Below are 23,649 nucleotides of genomic sequence, written 5' to 3'. Positions count from 1 at the left end.
GTTGCATCATGCTGGATTTTTACGTTTAGGAGACTGAATGACGCTCAGTCTGACATGTGCCTTGGCTAGTACAGGGTGTAACACATGCTCGTGCAACTTTCTTAAATGTACAGTGTGTCATTTCTCACGGCACTTGCAGTGGAAGCGTGTGTAACTGCACATTTAAGAGATCATCTTTGTAAACATTTTGACAAGTCACATCAAAGATAAGCTCCCAAATCCTCTTACTGAGTGTCATAGGTTAGGGAATGAATGACAGCAATTGCCTTGAGAGAGTAGTTAAACCCAGAATGGATACCAAACGTGCTAAAGTCACACACTGTTCAAATGTCCCAAGCACTAATAAAATTCTTCTGATTTTATATTTCTGTAATAAAATAAAATAATATATATTAAGAGTATGGTTCCAAAATGAGATTACTCCGTTTAAAATGTTCAAAAATCATCTTTTTTTATTATGTTTAGTGTTTTATTGTGTTAGTAAGCTGTATTTTTTTGTTATTATGGCTTAAATCAAAACAAACCAACTACAGTTTAATTGATAATAATTGTAATGCACAAAAAAAAATATGATTTTGTTGGAACAAACTCTTCATATACAGTTTATATATAACAATAAAAAATATTTTTTATTTTAGTTTTATTAGCTTAACATTGGGACAAGTACAATTAAAAAGGCGTATCATTTTTTTATATTTTTCAGATGGTTCACACAAACGCATTTTCACTGCACGTTGTTTGTAATTGTTAAAATGTGTGTTTATTTTTTTAACAGCGGACTCAACTGGAACAAATTCTCTGTATACCACCTATCAAGACTACGAGATCATGTTTCATGTGTCCACCATGCTTCCATACATGCCCAATAATCCTCAACAGGTGAGATACACACACACTTATCGGTGCATGTTATTACATCAAAGAGTCTGTGTAGAGCGTGTTCTTAAGAGGCATGACCCAACTTATCCTGACAGATCCCGTCTTCCTCTTCCCTCTTAGAAATACTCCCAGAATGTTATGCACGTTGTTCACATGCTCTCCGTTTTCTTTGCTTTGCTCATATGCGCCAATGTGTTTGTTATGGGTGCTGTATGAGTCAGTTTGCAGAGAAACATCTGGAAAAGTCGTAAAGTTTATGGAGTGCATCAGGGGATTTTTTTGCGGAACGCAAGAGGCCACAGCTTCTGCATGTCCACTCTACCGATCTGTATTTTGGTTATATTTGGTTGAAGGGATTGGTCTCGCCCTTTCTCTTTATGTTTGCCTTTGTCAGGTTCTCCTGCTTGTTAAATATTCTTTGATGAATGAATAAGAGCAGGGTGTGGTTCTCATCTGGTGTTTCCGTACTGTTTATTATTATCCCGTAATGTCCCATCATTTGCCCTTAGGATGTGTGTGTTTTCGCATACATGCATGTGTGTTAAAGTAGTTTCTTTTTTAAAATATTTATCAATAATGTGTAGTACGTAGTGTTACATTTTTCCGTGTGAAAGAATTTTCAGTGGGAAATATTTTGGGGATTTCATTGAAACAGGGATTAATTTGACGGCATTGACCACTACAGTTGATTTTTGTGATGGGTGTTAATTTTCAACCCTGGTTAAAATATCTTGGGTTGCTATTATTTTTCCGCTATTATTTATGAGTTTGCACTGCTTCGGTTGCATCATCAGTGAAGTCATTCTACAGAAAGTTAGCTTATTTTATTTGATATAAGATCATAAAAAGTTTCTCATTTGAAGCTTTTCCTTGAGAAATTTCCCCAGAAATTGTCATCAATATTTTCAGACGTGTCTAAAGGCTGCGGTTCTGTGACACGACTCACTTTCAAAACTGTGTTTGTCTGTCTGCAAAATAGAAGATGTACGGAGTATTTGGGAAACCTGTTTGACAAAATTACTTTTATTGTAAAATTTGGTGGAACAGAACTGGATACGGCGCAGCTTTAGAGTGACAAAAAATGTAAATGCTGTCATCATTTATTCACCCTCTTGTCTTTTCAAACCTGTATGACTTTGTTTTTTCTGCAGAACACAAAAGAAGATATTTGGAAGAAAGTTGTTAACCAAACACCACTGGACCCCATTCACTTCAATTGTATGGATACAAAACCAATGCAAGTAAATGGGGTCCAGTTAACGACATTTTTCAAAATATGTTCCTTTGTGTTCTGCGGAAGAAAGTCAAACGGGTACATAAGGGGGAGTAAAAGATGACAGAATTTTTATTTTTGGGTGCACAATAAGCAAATTTATCTGCATGCCTGTCAGACAACCTGCAGGGGGTGGTGTTTGACAGATAATTCTCTGAGCAATAGAAACGGGTCTCAAGATTGTAGAGTAATCTCAGGGTAAAGGAACGTCCCCCTCAGGACTCGTTAATAAAGGGTGTGGTCTTATGTTAACATTTACTGAAGACCTTTGTTTCCATGGTTTTCTATGGAGTGTCTAGTTAATCTGTATGGTTATATAACGGATGGGCTCACACTGTTGTGAACAGGTAGGCAGCCTCTAACACTTACAGATACTCTTCTATTTCTAATAATAGTCGCAGCTTAATGATAAAATAAGAGTTACTGCAGGGAAATTGTGATTTAAATGTATTGGTTTATTTTTATTTATTTGTCCATAAGGAGGTAGATCACATTTATATCCAAACTGTTGTTAAATCACACGTGAAAACACTTCGGAAAAGGAAAGCAACACTGGTCGTCCAGACCAGAAGAATTAACCTGTTTTAGTATTTTAACATTCAACAGTTTTCAAACAATCCTACTCTTTTGGCATACTGCTAAATGTAATTGCGACATATGCATATTCAGACACTTTGTTTTGATTCTCTTGTATCGGCAGTAGGAATGATACGCAGTGAGTGTCATGACAACGACTAAATGCATCTGATTCTGTGTTTACAAAAACCTTAAAGCAGAGTCTATCTAATAACTTAACATTATTCTTTTTGGTGCTTTGCAAGCACTGTTGCTTCCCTGAGGAAATTTTGCAGAACAAGTTCAACTTAAGTGCATTTTATTGCTTTATAACTGACTGTATCACAGATTCTTGCTGCAGTGCAAACAGGCTTCTTCACACCTCTGTGTCTCTCACCAGAAAAATCATTTTCTTCAGTCTCTGAAGATATTTCTGCCAGTTTCCACATTTTTTTTTCAGTGCCCTTCAACAGAGATCAGTCTATATCGTTTCTCTCTCTCGCTCTCTCATTTTCTATCTCTCTTATATCAAAACAAGTGAAAACTTCCCATCCACACACGATAAGAATCCCCTTGTAAATGTGTTGAAATAAATGACTGTATTTGTTCTCGCTTTGATTTCTCTCACAGCTCCTGAGGAAGAGGCACATTGGAAATGATATAGTCACTATTATATTCCAGGAGCCTGGAGCTCTTCCGTTTACTCCACAGAATATTCGCTCACACTTCCAGCACGTGTTCGTGATTGTCCGCGTGCACAACCCTTGCTCTGACAACACCTGCTACAGGTTGGTCTTGTTTCCATAGCAACTCTAAGCACACTCATGCATGTGTGGCCTGTAGCTAGTAACTGAATTACACCACATGGCCAAAACTATGTGAACACTCCCTTGTAATTAGCGGGTTCGACTATTCCGGTGATTCCAGCAAAAACAAATCTTAATACTATGGCAAACAGTGACGTTCTGGAGAATTGTGTTCTTCCAAATTTGTGGCGATGGTTTGAAAAGGGCCCTTTTGACTCCAGCGTGAATTTGCCGTATGCACGAAGCGAGGCCTTTACAAGAGTTGTCTGGCCTTTACAAAGCCCAGATCTGAAAACCTTTGGGATGAATTGAAATGCTGTCAGCAAGCATCACTTAACATGAGTGCCAGACCTCTGATCCTCGTCTGTCTGAATTGGAGCAAATCCTCACAACCCTACAGTTCCAGCATCTTGTGCAAATTTATAAGTCATTTTAAAATGAAATGTAAAAGTCCATATACTTTTGGCCGTGTAACACACAGTATGTCATAAAAATTTACGTCAGTAAGCTTTACTTAATTGGTTGCAGTAACGCATTTCACACATTCCTTCCTATAGTGTGGCGGTGACACGCATGAAGGACGTCCCTCCATTTGGCCCGCCTCTTCCCTCAAACGGCGTGATGTTTCGGGACCCCGCTGCCTTCCGCGCCTTCCTGCTGGCCAAGATCATCAACGCCGAAAACGCGGCACACAAATCGGAGAAATTCCACACAATGGCCACCCGTACGCGGCAAGGGTACCTGCGTGACCTGGCGGAAAACTGCGTTTCCACAACACCGCTGGACACTGCCGGCAAGCTGAACAATCTCATCTCTCTGGCTTCCAAACGGAAGGAACGCGTGCGGGCACGAGAGGGGGCAGAAATGGGTGCCATGGGGGCGCTTGTTTGGCGTGTGCTTGCGCAGGACTTTAGCGGCGGAGGTGCCGAGCTACCCTGTGTGCTGGCCATCTCCAATGAGTATGTTGTACTGGCGGACTGCTCTACCAAAGAGGTGGTTTTTAATTGTTTCTGCGCCGACGTGATTGGCTGGACGGCAGAAAGACTTGCACTGAAGGTTTACTACGGCAGAGGGGACCACGTGGCCTTACGGGTGCCCGAGGGAAATGCTCAGGATATCAAAGAGGTGGTGCAGAGACTTAAGGTAGGATATACGGAGAGCTTTGCATGGATTATTGAGATATTTGATTGGATGGTTGTTTGTGATTGTCATTGATCGTTTGTCTATGGTTTTTCTTTGCAGACATTGACTGTAGGTTGTGAGACCGTTGATATGACGTTACGGCGTAATGGTTTAGGTCAGCTTGGTTTCCATGTTCGTCTGGACGGAACGGTGTCTGAGGTGGAGGAATACGGTTTTGCTTGGCAGGCGGGTCTCCGACAGGGCAGCCGATTGGTGGAGATCTGCAAGGTTGCCGCGGTGACGCTCTCCCACGAGCAAATGATTGACCTGCTGCGGACGTCGGTCACTGTCAAAGTGGTCATCATTCCACCTTATGAAGTAGGAGGGGCACGCAGGTGAGCATTTCTTTATATTATTTAGATGCTTCTTGTAAGAGGAGATGGTTTAATATGTGGTTATGTTGGGCAGCCCAATGGCTTACAACAGAATTAAGCAGTTATTATATTTTGTCACAGACCTTCCGAAACCTTGCATCTCCAAATATTTTCAGGATATAGAAAAAACAATGCACCTTTTTAAATGATTAAATACTGTGTTGTCACATTTGAAAAGCACTTTTTAATACTTTTAATTGATTATACATTTGCAAAACCCAGTGACACACGTAAAGGTTGATTAATAATAATAATGATCTGTGACAGAAAAATAATAATCACAAATTATGGAGATGCAAGGTTTCAGAAGGACTGTAGAGATATGATTGTTCATGATATTCTGTCAGCATCCTGTACCCATCACTATTTATTGTATAATGCAGAGTTTTAAAGACCTGCTTCTTCAGTAAATTGAAAATGTAGAATCGTGTAGCAAAACACACATAAATAAAACTAAATCGATCCAAGGATTTGAAGTATATCTGTAGTATTGTGAGAAAGAGAATAGCACGGCATCCACTTATACCTGAATCAGCGTTCTGTCTGCTTTTCGGTTCAAGTACATGTAAGTATTTAGAATATTGCAAAAAGCCATTAACTCAGCATTGTTGACAAATGGCTCTCATGATTCGTATAGAATCATTTCGCTTTGATAAATCATTAACAGAGATCACATTAAAAGGCTCCAGCTTGTCTGAAAGTCTGGACGCAGAAGCTTTGGCTGCATCCCTCATTCAGGATGCTGTTTTCTGCATCACAATTCTCACAGATCTCTTCTGTTTGTTGTGACTATTGATAAAGAGAATGTTATTTGTGTTTATGCAGAAATCTATGAAATTCTATGACAGCCACTTTCATATGCAAGCTGTTTTCAGATTTTTATTAACATAGATGTACAATTGTTTGTTATGGTAGCCTTGTTAGCATGTTTGCACGCGCCATGCAAAAGAATATGGTTTATTTTGTACATTTATCCGCAGTCAGTGTTTTCACCTAGACTGAATACAAAAATTGACAGCTTAACTTAGCAAGAGTCAGTATATATATATATATATATATATATATATATATATATATATATAAAGGACATTTCAGCGCTAAACCTGACCAGCAGCAAATTTGAGATCTGACAGGGCTGCTGTTATTGGTTTTTATGCACTCTGCATCACCCTGGAGACACATTCTCAATCTAGAAAGATTAATGACAGCTCTCGTAACAGAATGAATGCCGTCTGACGCTGATGCCCGGAAGTGTTGGAAACCTTCAAATATTCAGTCTCATATTTGTTATAGGTAAAAGAAAAAACATTGCAAAACCCGATGTTTTCTTTACTGAAAAGGAAACATTTTGTTTCACTCTCACTCGTACCTTCTCTTTGTCCGATACACAACGCATACAAAAAATGTATACAAGAACACACATACACAGCCGCTCACCAGATTTTGAGAACATTGGCAGACGCCTCAGTTCTCAGGGGAACAGTGAGTGGGAGTGTTAGAGAGAGAGAGAAAGGACCAGAGAGAAAGAGTGTTAGAAGAGGAGAGGCGAGAGGGATGGAACAGTTTCTAAATGAAAACGGTGATTATGTGAAGCCTCGGTTTTACAGCATTGATAAGGTACGTATGCAAGCAACGTATGCTGGCTTCTATATAGCATGCACATGCATTGTGTCTGCTGTGAACGTTTGTTAGGGTTGGCAATCTGTAGGCAATTAATTTAAAATAAATGAAAGTGAATGTTAACTAGTATGCTTTCTGTTTTAATGGATTTATTTGTGTTGATTTATGCAGATCATATTATTCTGTCTTTTTGTCCTTGGTTGTTAAACTCCTCAAGGTTTCTTGAGTCTTGTGTTTGTTTGCACAGTGTGAACGACGTGCCTCTTCTTGTCTTATAAGTTAAGTAGAAGCTTCTTCGCAGTTGTTTCGGTAGCGATACACACCACAAAACATTGTAATGACTTGTCCTGTGTTCGCTTTTAGGTAAGGTTTTAATAAAAATTCAAGTCATAAAATGATAAGTTAAGAAACACAATGCCACGATATTAAGCCGTTCTTGTAACCCACCCCCTGAGTGGCTGCTACCATTGCCCAATTACACAGCGGCATGTTTGATTGGCGGGACGCGTGTTCTTCATTGTGGTTCAATTGCATCGGTTAACGTTCTCTCTTGCCCACACACGCTTCCGAAAACCCCTGTCCTCCCTGTTCGATGGAATGAAAGAGCGTTTTAATTGCATGCTTGGACATGCTTGTCTTTCTGTCATCCTTTCTCTTTCTCTATTTGTATCGCTCTCCTCTGCTGTCCTTGCTCGGAAAGCACCAGGGGAGCAGATCGTGAGATTAAAGCCAGGAATCTGTGAAAGGGGGCTAAAAATAAATGAAGGGGGATTCATTGAGATGCGTTCGAGGACGAGTGTGTTTAAAATGCAGGGAGAGGATATAACGATGCTGAGACATGTCTGAGCGCCTCCTTGCTTGGAAACAAAGTAGGAGGGTGTAGCTTACAGGGGAAAGAACTACCCCTCCTTCCTCCCTCCCGCTTCCCTTGTTATCGTAGTGAAAGAGGATTGGAGGGGTGGGGAAAGCCAGAAGTCTGTCGGTGTGTGTGGTTGTCAGACTCGACTGTACTTCAGCTGTCAGTTAGAGCCTCATGGAGCTGCGGCGGACATCTGAGAAAACGTTCAGCTCGGCGCTCGGAGGTTACTGGTATCGGAGACAAAGAGAACGAGGTGATGTGCTGGAACCAGGAACTTGATTGTGTCGGAACAATGAACGTGGAGATCAACAGTGCAAGTGGAGGTGTTGAGAGAATGGATGAATGGATGGTTGGCGGGAGAAGAGGATGGGTGGTGCTAACAACACTTCCTTACAGATGAAAAAAGACGGCTGTGCTGATGTTTTTCACGCTTGGGGTTCCTTAATGGTTCCTTTGTCGACTTCTAGCTTGACTGTTTGTGTGTTACGGTTAGTGAAGGAATTGGCGTCATGTTGAAGCTGTCAAACTCTGAAAATGAATCGATTATTTCTTATGTAAACATGTTTAACTTTGTATCCTGGATGTGTCGTTTTTTTGTCATTCCTTTGTGGTGAAACATCAGTTGCCTTCCAAACAGTTTTCATTGGCTGATAATTATTTCTTTCCCAGCAACCAGTACAGTTGAGTTAATATTCAGTTTCCATCTCATGAGCATCTTGTGTAGTCAGTCTGGATAGTTTATTTCCTCTCATGTGGTCCTCAGAAGGGAGTTTTGGGTGTTTTAGACAGAAGAGCTGTTGTGCAGACGTGTTATCCATTCTCTCCTCTCCTTGTTTTCCTTTGTCTCTGCTGCTGGCTTACTGTCTCACAGTTTGTCTTTGTTTTGCTTTATCTCCCACTGTCTTCCTCGAGGAGAGAGGATAATAATAGGTGGCAGCGAGATGATGTATAAAATATAGATGATCCACAGTATCGGGAGCCAGAGGGTTTTGACTGCAACCATTGAGAACTTAAGTTAGCCACTCAACCCTCATCAGGGAATAATAATTTTCTTCTATAGGATGCTTGCTATTGCCGTCACTATTAATACATGTATTAAATTTCAGTTTGCATCATATCCCTTTTGTGTTATGGGTGGGAATTGTGTGGCTTGTTGAAGAGAGTTATGCTATTACTTTAAGTGATCAGATTTGGGATTTTTGCCAAGCTTGCAATAAAACCGGTGAAAAAATGCTTTAGATTTATCGTACATGAACGATCAGAATATCAGAGATTTGGAATGGGCTCTTATAAAGGAACAGTTGAAATTAAATGTACTCATACGTTGTTCCAAATCTGTATACATTTCTTTGTCCGGATAAACATGGAAAGATATTCGGAAGAATGCTTATAACCAAACAGTTCTTGTCCACCATTGACTACCATAGTAGGACAATTTGCTTTATACATTTCTTTGTTCTGTTAAACACAAAAGAAGATATTTTGAAGAATGTAGGAAAGCAAACAGTTCTGGGGCACTTTTTTCCTGCTGTGGTGGCCATTAACTGTTTGGTTACAAGCATTCTTTCAAATATCTTTCTCTATACAGATGTGGATCAACTTGAGGGTGAGTAAATGATGACAGAATTTTCATTTTTGGGTGAACTATCTCTTTAAGACAGTAAACCTCCACAACATTGCATCCTCTGAAAATGCAAACAACATTCTGTATTTGTAAGAAGAAGCATAGACTTGTGACTTGAGGTGAACAATAATGTGGTTATACAGTGTTTGGACTCGTAGTATTTACTAAGGTATATACGAGTATACTCTTGTACACGGTTTTAATGATTTGTATAAACTCAATGGCCCTGGACGATGACAAGATTTAATAGATGTAGGCGAGGCTGATGAAGGCGCTCTTTCAGAAGCAACTAAAATCAAAGGACAGTTGGACCTTGACTCTCGTCCTCGTGTGAAAGTGCTGACAGTTGAGGGGGCTTTAGACAGAAGGGTTTAGTTTCTCATCATCATCAGAAAGCAAAGACCCAGAGGGATTCTTGCGCTGATGAGAGGGTTTTATTCTGCTGTTTGGCATTCAGTAGGGGTTAGTGAACTGGTCAACTGGGATTTGGGGCTGATCTGAGGGTGAACCTGATCCACTGTCATCGAGTGCTTACGACTGAAATGACTGCACTGTTCTAGATCAGGAGTCTTCAACAAAAAAAATTGAGGTTCAGCTCTTCTTGTGGCTGTTGCAGCTGAAATAAATATTTGTTTCATATTTTCTTTTAGTTCATGTCTTTATATTCCTTCTAAATTTGTTTCACACGCAGCCTCAATGCACTCTTTTACTATTTCCCCATCAGTAAAGGGCTTGTTGTGTTTTCCTAAGATCCACTGTATTCTTAGTGAACATTCATATGCTCGTTGTTAGAAAATAAATGTTAGGCGTACATTTATTTATTATCTCAAAAGGCTTTGAGGTCCAGACGGACGCATCTCGTGGTCAGCATCCGGACCGGAGTCCGCTAGTTGGTGACCCCTGGTTTAGATTTATGAAAATCTAGTCATGAAAATAAATCATTTATGTTATGTGTGTGTGTTTAGGGGCTGCACAGAGGAGTTCGAGATGAAGATGATGGAGCAGAAAGGAGAAGCGGAGCCGGTAGCTGCAGGGTATCGCAGTGGGCAGCGGACACCAGTATGGCGCTGGGACACCCCACCTGCGACACACAGCTCCGCCCAACGTTGGACCCCGAGTGGAGCCCCACCTGCGGTCCCCAGTCGAACACACAAAGTTCTGGTTCCTATTCCATACAGAGAACCCCAGGTCATCTCAGCGAAACGGTGAGACGTTCCTGCATAACATTAAAGCCTCAGACAAACATTTTGGATACGGATCCTCGCTTGTTTTTCTTCTCACTAGCTATTTCCGTCCCCACCCACAGGCCTGTCAGTTACCCAGAGAACCAGTACAGCGTATCTCCAATCGGTGCGGACAGAGGGATGCCATATAGAAATCCCTCGGCTAGTTTCTCCACTACAGGTGCCGGGTTCAACTCCGCAGCACTGGGGGTGCCAGGACATAGTGGACCCTTTGTTCGCTATAAACCCTCTCCAGACAGGTCGGTGCTGATCAAATGTCCTTTTTATTTGTAGAATGTGGCATCAATCTATTCTTTTCCTGTCTGATATGTTACTATTATTTTAAATTTGACCCTGAACAGGATATGAGTATTTCTTACAGTTTTGCAAAGCTCATGGGTGACCAAATACAAACCGTCGAACACAGTTCTGTTGTGTTTGAGATTATCATCGCAATATTCTCATCATTGGTTTACAGGCTGAATGTATCATAAATGATTATGAATATTAGTAAGAGTACAAATAAACATCTTCAGTCATTGTAGTCACATCTGTGGGTTGGAGACTCAAACCCATTTGTATAGCCACGGAAAAAATGAAGAGACCACCACTCCGGTTTTGTTTTTGTTCAGCATTTCTACAAGTATAACATCCATTTCAGTCCAGTGTCTGTCGAAATCCAAGACAATCAAACCTCAGGAATGACATACAGTCATAAAGTCAGTGACAAAAACACAACAGCAATGTGAAAGATTTGAATGTTGTGAAAAAAATCAAGCTTTTTCCATCATGTATACATTTTTGAACTGATCCTTAAATATGTAAAAACATAAGTATTGAGTTGTGTAAACATGAATATGAATTTGTTTTTCCTTGCTGCTCTATTTAGGATCTGAAAACATTTTTTTATTTTGATCAGTTGGTCCTTTTTCTGATTTCTGAATTTAAATCGAACTTAAAAACACTATTTTTTTCTGAATATGAAAGTCTGTACGTCACAGAACAAAATAAAAATGAAAGTTTCATATATACACAAACCTAAAATTAAATTCTGTAAAACTGAAAATTTGAAGTCTCTTCATTTTTTCCACAGTTGTATATGGCAGAAGTCAAGACATGCACAGGCAGTCAGACACACAGCTCTGTTGTTTTTGTATGTTTGCTGGTTGATTTAACCAGAGGAACTAGTTGTGTGAGTTGTGTCCGTCTGACTAATTATTCTGCTTTAGGTGTCAAATTGACAGTTTTTCACAATTTACCACCTTATTCCCCTCTTTTATAATATCTAATACTTGCATCAATTCACATTTGATACAGTTTAGAAAAGTACGTCATCGATTAGCATATTCTGTGTTTGAGTTACAATTATGGCTCATCCTTTCTAAACAACATCGGACAAACATCTTAAATATTTCATGATTATGTTTTTGTGTCATTCATTTCAGAAGTTAAATAAAGATGAAGAACTGATTAGTTTTATTCATTCTTTATTTGCAGCGAGTGTGATTGCACTTATGACGCATTAGCATCTTTTAAGTAGCTGTTGTGGCACCGGTTCTGTAAGCATTTTACACTGACTGTACTTATGCCGGTGAATCAGCGAGATTTGCTAATGACTGCTAATAATAGTCCCATCAGATTGAGCCGTACATCAGCGCTCAAACCCACGGCACACTTAGGTTGCAGCAAACTCACAATTCAGTGTGATGTGAAATTTATGAAGACTCACTGTTTTAGAGTCCCCATTGATAGTGTTTACTTAGTTCTTTTTATTCCAGGATTATGAAATGTATTCAATACTTAAGTAGTTCCCAGAAGTGATGTCCATAGGGTATTTTTTAACAACAGTTGCTATTAATGCCTGATGTTCATTCAAACCATCAAAATATGTGTTACATGGTACCAAAAGGAGATAACACTAAACTCAACAAAAAGCGAGCTGTATAGAACATGTGTAGAAAAACATGAAAATAAATCATACGTTGACAAAAGTTTCATTAGTTATTCATATATTGTTGATCAATTCTGGGCATTGAAATGGTGTGTGTGTGAAGCATCAAGTCCTTTTTTTTCCCAAGCTTCCCTAAATTCTTCGTATAGCTGAGCTTTACTTTACACTCCAAGCACATATTTATACATCTACCATAGTATATTTGAATAAAAGGTGAAGTCGACTGTTTTCCAAAGTTGTTTTGGCCACTTTGCGTAGGTTGATACATGTGTGGAATATGTGTTCAGGTTTGGAGCAGCCCAGAGGTCTCACCAACAGTTTGACCCACATGTTACCGTTGATGTGTCAAGTGGAGAATCATCATCTGGCTTCACTAGTCAAGAGAGCACGATGGAGCGAACCAAGTCAGGTAAACAGACACACCAACAGAGCTTTTATGGAAACAATAAGACAAGTATGAAATTCCAGTTCTCCAGTAGTGCATCAGCACTTCGTAAATACTGCCCTCTACTGGTTAAACATTGAAGCACAGGAAAGGAGAATCAAACACCCATGCCTCTTTGTGTTTGACAGAGCCCATGTGGCACGTCGCTGCTTCATCACGAGGTGTGTCGGTGGGCTCAGCTCCAAGAAGACAAAACCGACAGGACGTCCCAGGGAAGGACTCTCCAAACCGCCACTCTAAGGTGACAAATCATAGCAGATATATGTGTATATATATTTACACAAAGAAATACATGTATATAAATCTGAATCATTCTTCTGTTCTCTCTCAGGGCGAAACACATTACTCCAGTCATTCCAGCAGTAACACCCTCTCCAGCAATGCTTCCAGCAGTCACAGTGATGAACGCTGGTTTGATGGGATGGGAGGCGGGGTTTCAGGGGCCCTGAGTGATCCTTTAGATCCTGATCCTGACCCCATGGGGAAAGGAGGCTCCAGTGACAGTGGCATTGATGCATCTCTCTACACGCCCAGCCCCAACACTAAAGGAGGCAAGCCCAGCCGCAGTCACGTAGGAACTCCCCACAAACCCCTGCACGGCTCTGCCACATACAGCGGCCTCCAGGAACTGTCGAGAACGGGGGACGGGCGTCGTAGGGAGTCGTCCCCGGTTATTCCTGCGTCCGCCAGTCAAAGCAAGAACTATCGCACACGCACGTTTCCCCCTCCGGGATCAGGCAATACAGACAACTTAAAACCGAGGTATGAAGTTTGATTTTTTTCTTTTTTCTCAGATGGTTCATATTTGCACGTGTTTCAATTTGTGTGGATTTCTGTGTGTGTATTTAGGGCCTTTACACCTCAAGGGTATAAAACCCCTGCGATGGCAGACAAACTTCGACCATTCAAACCTTCAACTGCCACACCCTCATCTAGCTCCACCCAGCTGTCGAGCTCCGCCCCCAAATCCTTTACTAAAAGCAAGCAGAGTGCATGGCAACAGGAGGAGAGCAGTACCGCATCCAGCACAACAACCACTGATACCAGCAAGTAAGTGTCCAATGTGGATGACCTCATGAAGAATGTCTTTCACACATTCTACATTCAATTTTGAACTATTGTGTTGTGTGTCCTTCAAGGCAAGTGGACATGAACAGTAAAAACGTGTTCGGACAGCCACGATTACGTGCTTCTCTGAGGGACCTGCGTTCACCACGCAGAGCTCATAAGAGCACTATTGAGGACGACTTGAAAAAACTCATCATCATGGACAACCCTGTGGAGATGCCGTCACAAGACGCAGTGAGTACATACAGATTTTGTTCAGACAGAAATAAAAAAATGTTTTAAAACACATTGTGTTTTTGCTCACCTCACAGTCGCCACATCGGACTCTGCAGCGCACTTTCTCAGACGAGAGCCTGTGTAGTGGCCGGAGAGATGCTAGTTATGCAAGCACACCCCTTTTTGATGGACAGGTCCCGCCCAGCGATCTCCTCTTCACATGCACGCTGCCTACACGACGCCACAACACCAATCACGGAGCCCTCATGCCTAGTAAGAAAGGTGGGCGTCATTTGCAAGACATATTGTTGCCTTTGCTATCGGATTGTAATTTGTTCTTATTCAATTGTATTTTCAGTGCCGTTGTCAGCCTCAGAGTTGTCTCTGACCGAGGTGAGGGATAAGGTTCCACCCCTCAGAAGGCTTGACCCTGGACTCATGCCTCTTCCTGACACTGCCTGTGGCCTGGAGTGGTCCAGCCTTGTCAATGCTGCCAAGGCGTATGAAGGTACGAGTCAATGCACGTGTGAGTAAAACAGGTCGAGTATATAGGATGGATGTTTGGGGAAACCTGTTTGAGGTATGCACAGTTTAACTTTGTGTTTGTTTTGTACAGTGCAAAGGGCCGTTTCTTTGTTTTCACTGTCAGAGCCTCACACAGCGGGCAATGAGTTGAGGCCTGTCATCAGCCCTGTGCCTTTCCACACGCCACAGACACCTCGCACCACCCCTACTTTAAGCAGGTATGACATTCATACATCATATACTTGCTTCAAATACACAACTTGTTCTTTTAATTGTTCCTCTCTGACACTGTTTCTCTTTGCGTGTTTCTCTGTGTGTGTTACAGCGAAGAACCTTCTAATAACTTGCCTGGTCGTCTGTATCATTTAGAAGTCATGCTGAAACAACTAAACAACGATCTGGAAAAAGTGAGTTACGTTGAGGAAATCTCATGTATGCAGGACAGATTCATTGTGCGGCTATTCACTTTATATTAAACGTTTCTATAGACCACTTTCAATGACGTAAACGATGCTTGGAGACCCGATTATAGCACTTAAATATGGAAAACATCTGGTTTTCATGAACATACCCCCTTTACACTACACAAATGTTAAACAAATATATTGAAGATTTAATTGATTAATTCTTTATGTAAGATTAAAAAATTAAATAAATAAAAACGAAGAGCCTCTGGACCAGTGTTTACATCTTGCTAAGTGGTCTATAAAAGTTAACCTGGGCCTTTAGACTTGATATGGCATTGAAAACAAATGAATAAATAAAGCTTCATCTAAAAGTCAATGAACTGTGCTATCTTTCAGTTACTCTTATTAATATTGATTAAAATCTCACTGTACAATATTTCAGCAATATTGCAATATTTAAAATGACAAATGATGACTTGGTATCGTGCCATAAGCATCCTCTTTTCTTTGTCATCTAATCATAACTGTTGATAGATGTACAAGTTATAGTATGAGATGGGTCAAATGACCTAAAAATCCCTTTTAAAATAAAATAATTGCACCAGATGGACCTTGACATTAACATCTATAATTTTCTTTTAGTTAGGCCCGGAAGACCTATCGTTTCATGCAGTCATGTGACCACGATAATATTGAGAAAATGTAGCTATTGCGATAACACGATATCGATAATATTGTTACATCCCTTCTTTTAGATGATGTCATCAATGTCCTTTCTTCTTTGTTTCTTGTTTAGGAGAAACTGGACAAAAAAGTGTTGTTAGCAGAGATGGCTAATCTGAAGCAGAATAACCAGCGTCTGCATGAAGAATCTCTCTCGGCCAGTGAACAGCTACGGAAATTTAGCCAACTCTTGTCCTCTAGCATCCCAGAGAGGAAGTGACTTCCTCTCCCTGCAAATGGAGTGAATTTTAGAAGATGGAGGAGATCCTTACGTACCTGTGCTTTGCCTAATGTGGCGCGTTGTGTGCCAAAAGCTGTATGAAATCATTTTTTATCACCCAGTTTATTCACTGTCCCGTTCAACCTCATCTAAGGCAGACGTCCTCTGGTGAGCAAAAAAGATCTGGCAGTTTATCGTATCTCACAGCTGACACCACACATAAAACTGTGAGCTCTATCAAAGTGTGATGGAGGGAGGTAGAGACGAGATAATGGAGAAACGTGGGGAAAAACTGAAAGCCCGTACGGAAGTAAAAATATCTATTTTTAAAAAACGAACGTGCGTAATAAGTCCAACCTTGAAAAGTGCGAGCTCCTCATCAAAAATAGCACTCTGATCTAATTCCTTTCAGAACTATTTTCACATTGTAGATTTATTTTTGTAATCAACCAGTCGACACTTGAGCCGAGTTTAAGACACTAAAAATCAGTGAGGCCTATTGCACAGTCAGCTCAACAGCCAAAAAAACGACACTCTGGTACTCAGAAAAGCAGACCAACTAAACAAATCTACACTTGAGCCACGTGAGAGATCCTGTGTTAAGACTACCTGTCCCAGCATGCAACATTGGAGCATGTGCAGAAACACGGTACTGTAATTTTCAAGGAGAGGTACATTGACTCTCAGATGATGTGTATCACTGTTAGTATAAATTACGAATCACATATGCGTGCAGGTACATTAAACATCAAAAATCAACATTATTGTAAATTGATATTTTTACACTTTGAAGATTTCATCTCAGCTGATTTCTAGTAAAAATTCATCAGACCTTGCTTCGTCCGTGCCCATTAAACAGACTTCTGCATTTTTTTCGGGCATTCTTGAACATAAAATCCCATAGGGATTATAGTGACTGAAGCTCATCTGCAATAATGGCTCTGTAGATCTCCAGCAAACCAAGGACAGAAAATAAAGTGGTGACCAAAATCACAAATTTCAAGTCTTGTAATGGAAATGTCGTGACCATTGACAGCGACTGCTACTAAAACTGTGATGTGACACCCAAGTCTTTGTTCATTTCTCTGTGAATGGACATCCGTCAGTTGTTAAGTGACAGTGTCATGTGACAGGAAATGCCATTTACTCTTTCTGTATTGTTTTGGCACAGCACTGTGTGTAAACTCCGGCTGTTCTGTCGAATTTAGACACTGTATATCTATATGCAAAGGCGACAAACACTTGTTAGCTGTGTTCCATACAGACTCTATTTTTCTATTTGTATTGTTTTAGTTCAGGTTTATAAGGTCAAACGACTGTTGGCAATCGATGGCTGTTTTAGATCATTATGTTTACATACAAAGACCTTATTCTTCAGACTGTAGATGGACTGCAGTGCTCTGTAAAAGGTCTTTGTTTTCTCCCATGTTTATTGAATGAGTTAACTGGATTAACAGTCAGGCTGGATGTAATGTGGTTTATCGTGTACCCCGTACGGTTCTGTACATGTCTGCCTTAAGAGTGGTCAGTGAGTCCAACGTTGACCAGTAATGTGTTGTAATTTACGACTCGTATCGGCTCTGTCCATCCCTTTAACCTGATCCAACTGGAAAATATCTCCTCCTCTCTCAGGACCCATAAGCTGCCCTCTTAGTGACCTGACCTATTTCTTTAAACTATTTATTCATGTCAGAGCAAAAGCACTGCGACAGTCAGTTCACTTTTTTGTTTTAGTCGTTGCTTTCATTATAGGTCTAAATGAAAACCCGATGACTTTGCTCAGATATAAATAATAACCATATTAATATAGTAAACAGCAAAGATTCATTTTATGGAGTAAGTCTGAAATGTTACACATACACAGAGACATTATTCATTGCAGGATTCCTTATTGCTCTTTAGTGGTGTAATTGTACATAGGGTGATTTTTATAAAGCTTTGAACTGCTAATAGCTAACATGACTTATTTCATGTCCTCACAATAAATGATAAAAAGAAAAAACTGTATACAGCTTAAAAGTTGAATTACTCGTCATCCATTGTTCAGCTTTAATAAGCATATGTTGCATTTTGACCTTTCATATTACTATAAGCTCTTTTGTCCCCCTGTTTTTGGTCATGTACTGTTAGGGATGTTTCTCATTGCTGTGATTGCAAGAACTCCACTCACTTAATGTATTTGTCAAAGTGGGAGGTTCTTTGGACTCTTGGTGTCTCACTCAGTTCTGGATTACTGGGTGTTATATCCACACCATGGATCGTTTTATAATTTCTGTTTGTTTTGTAGTTGGGTGGAGGTGTTTTAATTAATTTGTTCTTTTTATTTTAAAAAGATGAGTAATATACTTGTGAAACCATCTTATGTGCATCTGTGTTGCGCATTCATAAATCAAAGCAAAATATATAGTCCAGCTGTTATATTTGAAGGTTTATTTTTACGTGTAATATTGTGACTATTTATTTTAATCCTCTTCTTTCCTGTTTTTAAATACGTTAAAGCAAATTCAAAGCGAGTTTGCAAGATTACAGATTTGGTAACATTATTGGAGGGTACGGAGTTAATATTTTTTAATTTGCCTTTTGTTCGATTCATGATCTTTTGTACAAATTATCATTTTTTTGCCTCTGTTTTCATTAGCTTTATGCATGAGACAGCGGCACCAATGCCTTGATTATCTATCTTTCCGTTTTATTTGGGGATGTTGTATCAATGAGTGTACATTTAATAAGTGTAAATTATGTTTTCATTATTTTATAAAAAATATATTAAAAATATTTCATAATGATAGAAGTCTTGTACTTGTTACTGTTTGTGTGTTCCTTTTGTTAAATGTTATGTTAGACAGAGAAAATGATAGTCTATTCCAGCAAGTTTTGACAAGTGTCAGCATGTCAACAAGAAACCCACATTCTCCTGTTCAGTCTGCTATTCTCTAAAGGGATTGTGTTGATTATATTTTAACTAAACTACTTAATCCCAAAGACAGTGAAACAAGTCTGCAAAAACACATTATGAAATCCTGATATTTGGCACATGCAACCCAGAAAGTAAGTGACAGTAAATGGTGCATCATCTTACAAACTCCATTACAGAAAAACTGTCGTTGCCTGCGATGTAAATACAGCCGACTAATCACTAAAAGACAAATAATTTTAGTAAGATACAACAGAAATTTGTTTCTTCTCTTAAAAATTAACCATGGATTTATTATAACAACCATAGTTAAACCCTACTATTTGTAAAAAAAAAAGTCACTAGTCACATTTACTATAGAATAAGTACAATTTTGCAATTTATATGTTGTTTTGTCAGAAAAGTCAAAACTCCTCAAAGGACAAGCATGCTAAATCCCGGAAACGATATAAAAAATATCTGTTCAGTTCTGAGTGACAATAGAATAAAAACAAGGGAAATAAAACAACATTTTTGTCAACGTTGCAGGCTCCGCCTGTCCCTTTAAGATGACAATAAAACCAGCCATAGTGACGTCATGGCGGAAGTCCAGTCAAATAAAGACTGCGGTAGACTGCACGCGTATAAATGAAATTGAAGACATTCAAGAGAAGATTTAAATATATAGTTTAGTTTACACACGAATGACAAAAATCTTGCACCTTCAGATCCAGAATCAGTTATTAGATGAAAACTGCAGCTGTGGGTGGAGACTGGCGGTGTAGGGCAGAAGTCAAGTATGCGCAAAAACAGTTGATCAAGTGGTCGCCAGATTTCATCACTAACGTAAGAATGCAAGACATTACTACATGTTTAGCGTATGTGAGTGCAATACTATAACAATATTTCGATATTCAAGTTTATGTGCATTGTAGCATTTTCCAACCAGTTTTCAGAATTTCATAGAAAGTGTATAATAAGTGTTGTGGTGTATAACAATCGTGTCTCTGGTATGAAAACAGGACCTGACTGACACACCTAATACATTTAAAAGCACCTGTCAAAACAGCTGCCACGCTTATATTGAGCTAAGAAATGTTACACGGAGTTGTTTTACAAAGCACCAGCGCGAGCTGCACGGTGACAAACGTAACCGGTCAAAGTTGGCAGTTCTGAGTACTGACGTGTCCTTGGGCGTGCGTTCAGACACGACACCGTAGGAACACGTCTGTGGTTTAGCCTCCCTGCGTCTCTGACGCTACATCAGACTAAACATGTCGAGGAACAGTCGAAGGGGCAAAGTTTTGCACCCGAATAACGGCCGCGCGCTGTCCTCCTGCGATCCGACGAGAACGTCGCGGATGCGCGTGCTTGTGATGTGTCTCTGCGGCGTGCTGACACTGTCTGTCATTCTCGGACTGTACCTGTCTGCAGATCCCAGCACCCCTCACCTGCATCATGACGCACATCTAACGAATGACAGGGTGAGTTTATACTAAGCTACTGTGATGTAATGCATTGCTGTATCACGTGGCTCTCTGCTCTTGGCTTACATTCCCTGGTTGTTGTGATGTTGTTTATACAATGCAAGTGGATGCTGTCATAAAGATTGTAGTTTAGCTGCTGCTCACCTGTACTGTATTGTCTCTGCAGCTTTCTCATAAGCCTGCTAAGTACTCTTTGGCACAAATAGAGAAGTTCGCCGCTCATGTGAACGGCCATCGGCTTTGGGAAACTCATCTGCGGCCTCTACTGATTGAGCGGGTTCCTGGAACTGCTGGCAGTCAGATCATACGCCAGGTTTAATACATCTGTTACATTCACAAGATCTTCAAACACATGTTTTATTACTTTAGGTAGTAATCTACTTCTTTCGACTACAGCATATCTTGACCCAGCTGGGTTCACTTTCTGCGGGATGGACACTGGAGGAGAATTCCTTTGTTTCACGCACCCCAAAGGGTGATGTGACCTTCACCAATGTGCTGGCAGTGCTGGACCCCTCAGCTCCTCGCAGGCTGCTTCTAGCGTGCCATCATGATTCTAAAATCTTACCTCCGGACCGTAAAAACCCACAGCGGGTGTTTGTGGGTGCAAGCGATTCAGCTGTACCCTGTGCTATAATCTTGGAGCTGGCCGCTGCTTTGGACACTCAACTTAAAGCCCTTAAACAGCAGGTAAGTTTGCGGTGTTTTATTTTTGTGCTGCTTATCAACGATGATTTATTTTCAATTTCTTATAAAACAATACTGATATCATGATTTCCGAAGAAAAGAAGCAAATGAGATCATTGACAATCGTGTTTACAAACTCTCGCTCTCTCTCTATCTCTCTAGAAGTCTGCTGTGACATTGCAGCTAGTGTTTTTTGACGGAGAGGAGGCATTTGAGGAATGGACCGATACAGACTCTCTGTATGGTTCTCGTCACCTGGCTGAACTCATGGAGCGCACCCCTCATCCTCATGGATCCACCAAAACCACTCTTCTTCAGGCAGTGGTGAGGATGGGTGTGCTTACACGAGTTCTTACATTTGTGCATTTCTCAAAGGCTTTTATACAAATGGACTTTTATGATGTTTTGCATTTGAACAACACATGTATTCCATGCAATTTCATTCAGGATCTGTTAGTCTTATTGGATCTGCTTGGTGGTTTGGAGCCATTGATTGTCAGTCACTTTGATAACACAGCTAGATGGTTTGACCGGCTGATCGCTGCAGGTGAAGGCACAGCACAGCCCAAAATGAGTTCGCTTGCAGGACAGTGACTTCTACAGTCACAGCGCCTCTGTTTTTCTGTTTTTCAGAGAAGAGACTCCACAAACAGGGCTTGTTGACATCTCACCCGGTAGAACAAAGATACTTCAGGAAAGATTTTTATCTTGGTCCAGTGCAGGATGACCATATTCCATTTCTGAACAGGGGTCCGTGATCTCACTTTTAGATTTTGTAGTTATTCAAACTGTGATGTCTGTCTTGTTTTTATCTGAAGTGGACTTTGGTGCTGTTACATCCTAAGCTTATTAAAGGTCCAGTGTGTAATTATTTGGAGGATCTATTGACAGAAATGTAATATAATATACATAACTATGTCTGAGGTGTATGAAGTAATTTTTTTACCTTAGAATGAGCTATTTCTATCTACAAACAGCGCGGGTCAACTTGCATGGAATGGGTGGAGTGAGCCATTAGTTGCAATTCGTAACCTCACCGCTAGATGTCGCTAAATACACTGCGCCTTTAAGAGTTTGGGGTTGTCTTTAAAAAATGAAAAAGATTCCTGTGTGTATCTGAATCAGTGCCTGTTTGTCTCCAGGTGTTCCTGTGCTGCATCTGATCCCCACACCGTTTCCGTTGTTTTGGCACACACTGGACGACACTGAGGAGAAGATGCACAGACCCACGGTGGAAAACCTTACTAGAATCCTGGCCATATTTGTAGCCGAGTACCTGAGCCTCTAACCACTCATCCTTCAGCAGACCTTTACCCACATGACCATGACTCCCACGGTCACATGATCGGAATGTAGTAAACGTCTTTGATGCGTAGGAGTTAATAATAATGAGCCATAAATCATAATGACCAAAGAGACACACAACAAAGTAATGGTGTGTGTTTATTTGGAAAGTGAATGCTACATCCTACAGATTATTTTATTGCTGAAAAGAGCCATACGTCATAATAGGGCAAATCCTCATGTAATGGCAGCTATAAAGGATTCCTAATTATAATGTAATTTTTAAAGAGGATGTTGTTGTGGACATTGTAACAAAAGACTGTTTTAACAAAGTCCATGTTTTTAACCTCTGGACTGTAGAAACAAAATTAATTTGACTTTAAACTCAAACATATGACTGTTTTCTTGTAGTTGGAAAATTATCTTTGCACTGGATGTGTGGATTAAAAGTGACTACATGTTCAATACTGTACTGTGGCACAATATTCCAATACAGTATCCCAGCAGTTACTTCCTTTTCTTAGTTTGGGGAAAGCAGGAGATGCACTAGAAATAACAAGATCAGGTCATAATAAGCATGAGTACCATTTCATGTTCTAGGAAAAATAGACATCATATTTTAAAATTCCTTAGTAATAGATGTTACAATTATGAATCAAAATACTAAGTGAAATGGTCCGATATGTTTTATAATCTGAGCAGGATAACAGTACTTTTTATCAGATTATGTATTGTGTTGTGATGCATATACACTCACCTAAAGGATTATTAGGAACACCACACTAATACTGTGTTTCGCCTTCAGAACTGCGGCTGTGGCATTGATTCAACAAGGTGCTGAAAGCACTCTTTAGAAATGTTGGCCCATATTGATAGGATAGCATCTTGCAGTTGATGGAGATTTGTGGGATGCACAAAGCTCCCGTTCCACCACATCCCAAAGATGCTCTATTGGGTTGAGATCTGGTGACTGTGGGGGCCATTTTAGTACAGTGAACTCATTGTCATGTTCAAGAAACCAATTTAGTTGATTCGAGCTTTGTGACATGGTGCATTATCCTGCTGGAAGAAGCCATCAGAGGATGGGTACATGGTGGTCATAAAGGGATGGACATAGTCAGAAACAATGCTCAGGTAGGCCGTGGCATTTAAACGATGCCCAATTGGCACTAAGGGGCCTAAAGTGTGCCAAGAAAACATCCCCCACACCATTACACCACCACTATAATTGAATTAATGAGAAATTGAACAGGTGTTCCTAATAATCCTTCAGGTGAGTGTATATATACAATACAATGTCTGCTGCTGCATGACATGCTACATTTTGACTAATAAGTGTTTGCAAACT

The 23,649-nt window shown here is 40.2% G+C and overlaps 2 protein-coding genes across 6 annotated transcripts in view; both read left to right on the top strand.

Moving 5' to 3' along the window:
* sipa1l3 (signal-induced proliferation-associated 1 like 3) overlaps positions 1-18,698 on the top strand; it is a 59,236-nt gene extending 40,538 nt beyond the window's left edge. For 2 of the 4 annotated variants that reach the window (XM_056765932.1, XM_056765931.1), the window contains exons 7-22: positions 776-879; positions 3,338-3,495; positions 4,071-4,656; positions 4,756-5,030; positions 10,138-10,377; positions 10,479-10,655; positions 12,634-12,755; positions 12,920-13,032; positions 13,123-13,553; positions 13,641-13,841; positions 13,931-14,093; positions 14,171-14,357; positions 14,434-14,601; positions 14,692-14,818; positions 14,926-15,007; positions 15,804-18,698. In XM_056765932.1, the coding sequence (XP_056621910.1) occupies positions 776-879; positions 3,338-3,495; positions 4,071-4,656; positions 4,756-5,030; positions 10,138-10,377; positions 10,479-10,655; positions 12,634-12,755; positions 12,920-13,032; positions 13,123-13,553; positions 13,641-13,841; positions 13,931-14,093; positions 14,171-14,357; positions 14,434-14,601; positions 14,692-14,818; positions 14,926-15,007; positions 15,804-15,950 (3,281 nt within the window). In that variant the 3' untranslated portion in view covers positions 15,951-18,698. The remainder of the gene's footprint in view (positions 1-775; positions 880-3,337; positions 3,496-4,070; positions 4,657-4,755; positions 5,031-10,137; positions 10,378-10,478; positions 10,656-12,633; positions 12,756-12,919; positions 13,033-13,122; positions 13,554-13,640; positions 13,842-13,930; positions 14,094-14,170; positions 14,358-14,433; positions 14,602-14,691; positions 14,819-14,925; positions 15,008-15,803) is intronic. The other 2 variants (XM_056765933.1, XM_056765934.1) reach the window with 2 other exon arrangements.
* Positions 18,699-19,450: 752 nt separating this feature from the next.
* On the top strand, positions 19,451-22,766 carry qpctla (glutaminyl-peptide cyclotransferase-like a). Of its 2 annotated transcripts, XM_056766581.1 has the most exons (8): positions 19,451-19,689; positions 19,866-20,327; positions 20,497-20,643; positions 20,727-21,020; positions 21,180-21,341; positions 21,465-21,564; positions 21,651-21,767; positions 22,160-22,766. In XM_056766581.1, the coding sequence occupies exons 2-8, from the start codon at positions 20,118-20,120 to the stop codon at positions 22,303-22,305; spliced, it is 1,176 nt and encodes a 391-aa protein (XP_056622559.1). In that variant the 5' UTR covers positions 19,451-19,689; positions 19,866-20,117; the 3' UTR covers positions 22,306-22,766. The 2 variants fall into 2 exon arrangements, with proteins under 2 accessions (XP_056622559.1, XP_056622558.1); XM_056766580.1 differs by having other exon boundaries at positions 19,451-20,327.
* Positions 22,767-23,649: the final 883 nt, after the last annotated feature.

The sequence above is a fragment of the Triplophysa dalaica genome, chromosome 14 (assembly GCF_015846415.1).
Source record: "Triplophysa dalaica isolate WHDGS20190420 chromosome 14, ASM1584641v1, whole genome shotgun sequence".
NCBI classification, from domain to species: domain Eukaryota; kingdom Metazoa; phylum Chordata; class Actinopteri; order Cypriniformes; family Nemacheilidae; genus Triplophysa; species Triplophysa dalaica.
The sequence above is the reverse complement of the archived record's forward strand: the minus strand, read 5'-3'. Positions and strand labels throughout refer to the sequence as shown.

Coding starts and splice junctions, on each gene's coding strand:
- qpctla (XM_056766581.1), top strand. CDS start 20,118: ATGTCGAGGAACAGTCGAAGGGGCAAAGTTTTGCACCCGAATAACGGC. Junction 21,021..21,179: donor TTAAAGCCCTTAAACAGCAG/GTAAGTTTGCGG, acceptor CTATCTCTCTAG/AAGTCTGCTGTGACATTGCA. Junction 21,342..21,464: donor CCACTCTTCTTCAGGCAGTG/GTGAGGATGGGT, acceptor AATTTCATTCAG/GATCTGTTAGTCTTATTGGA.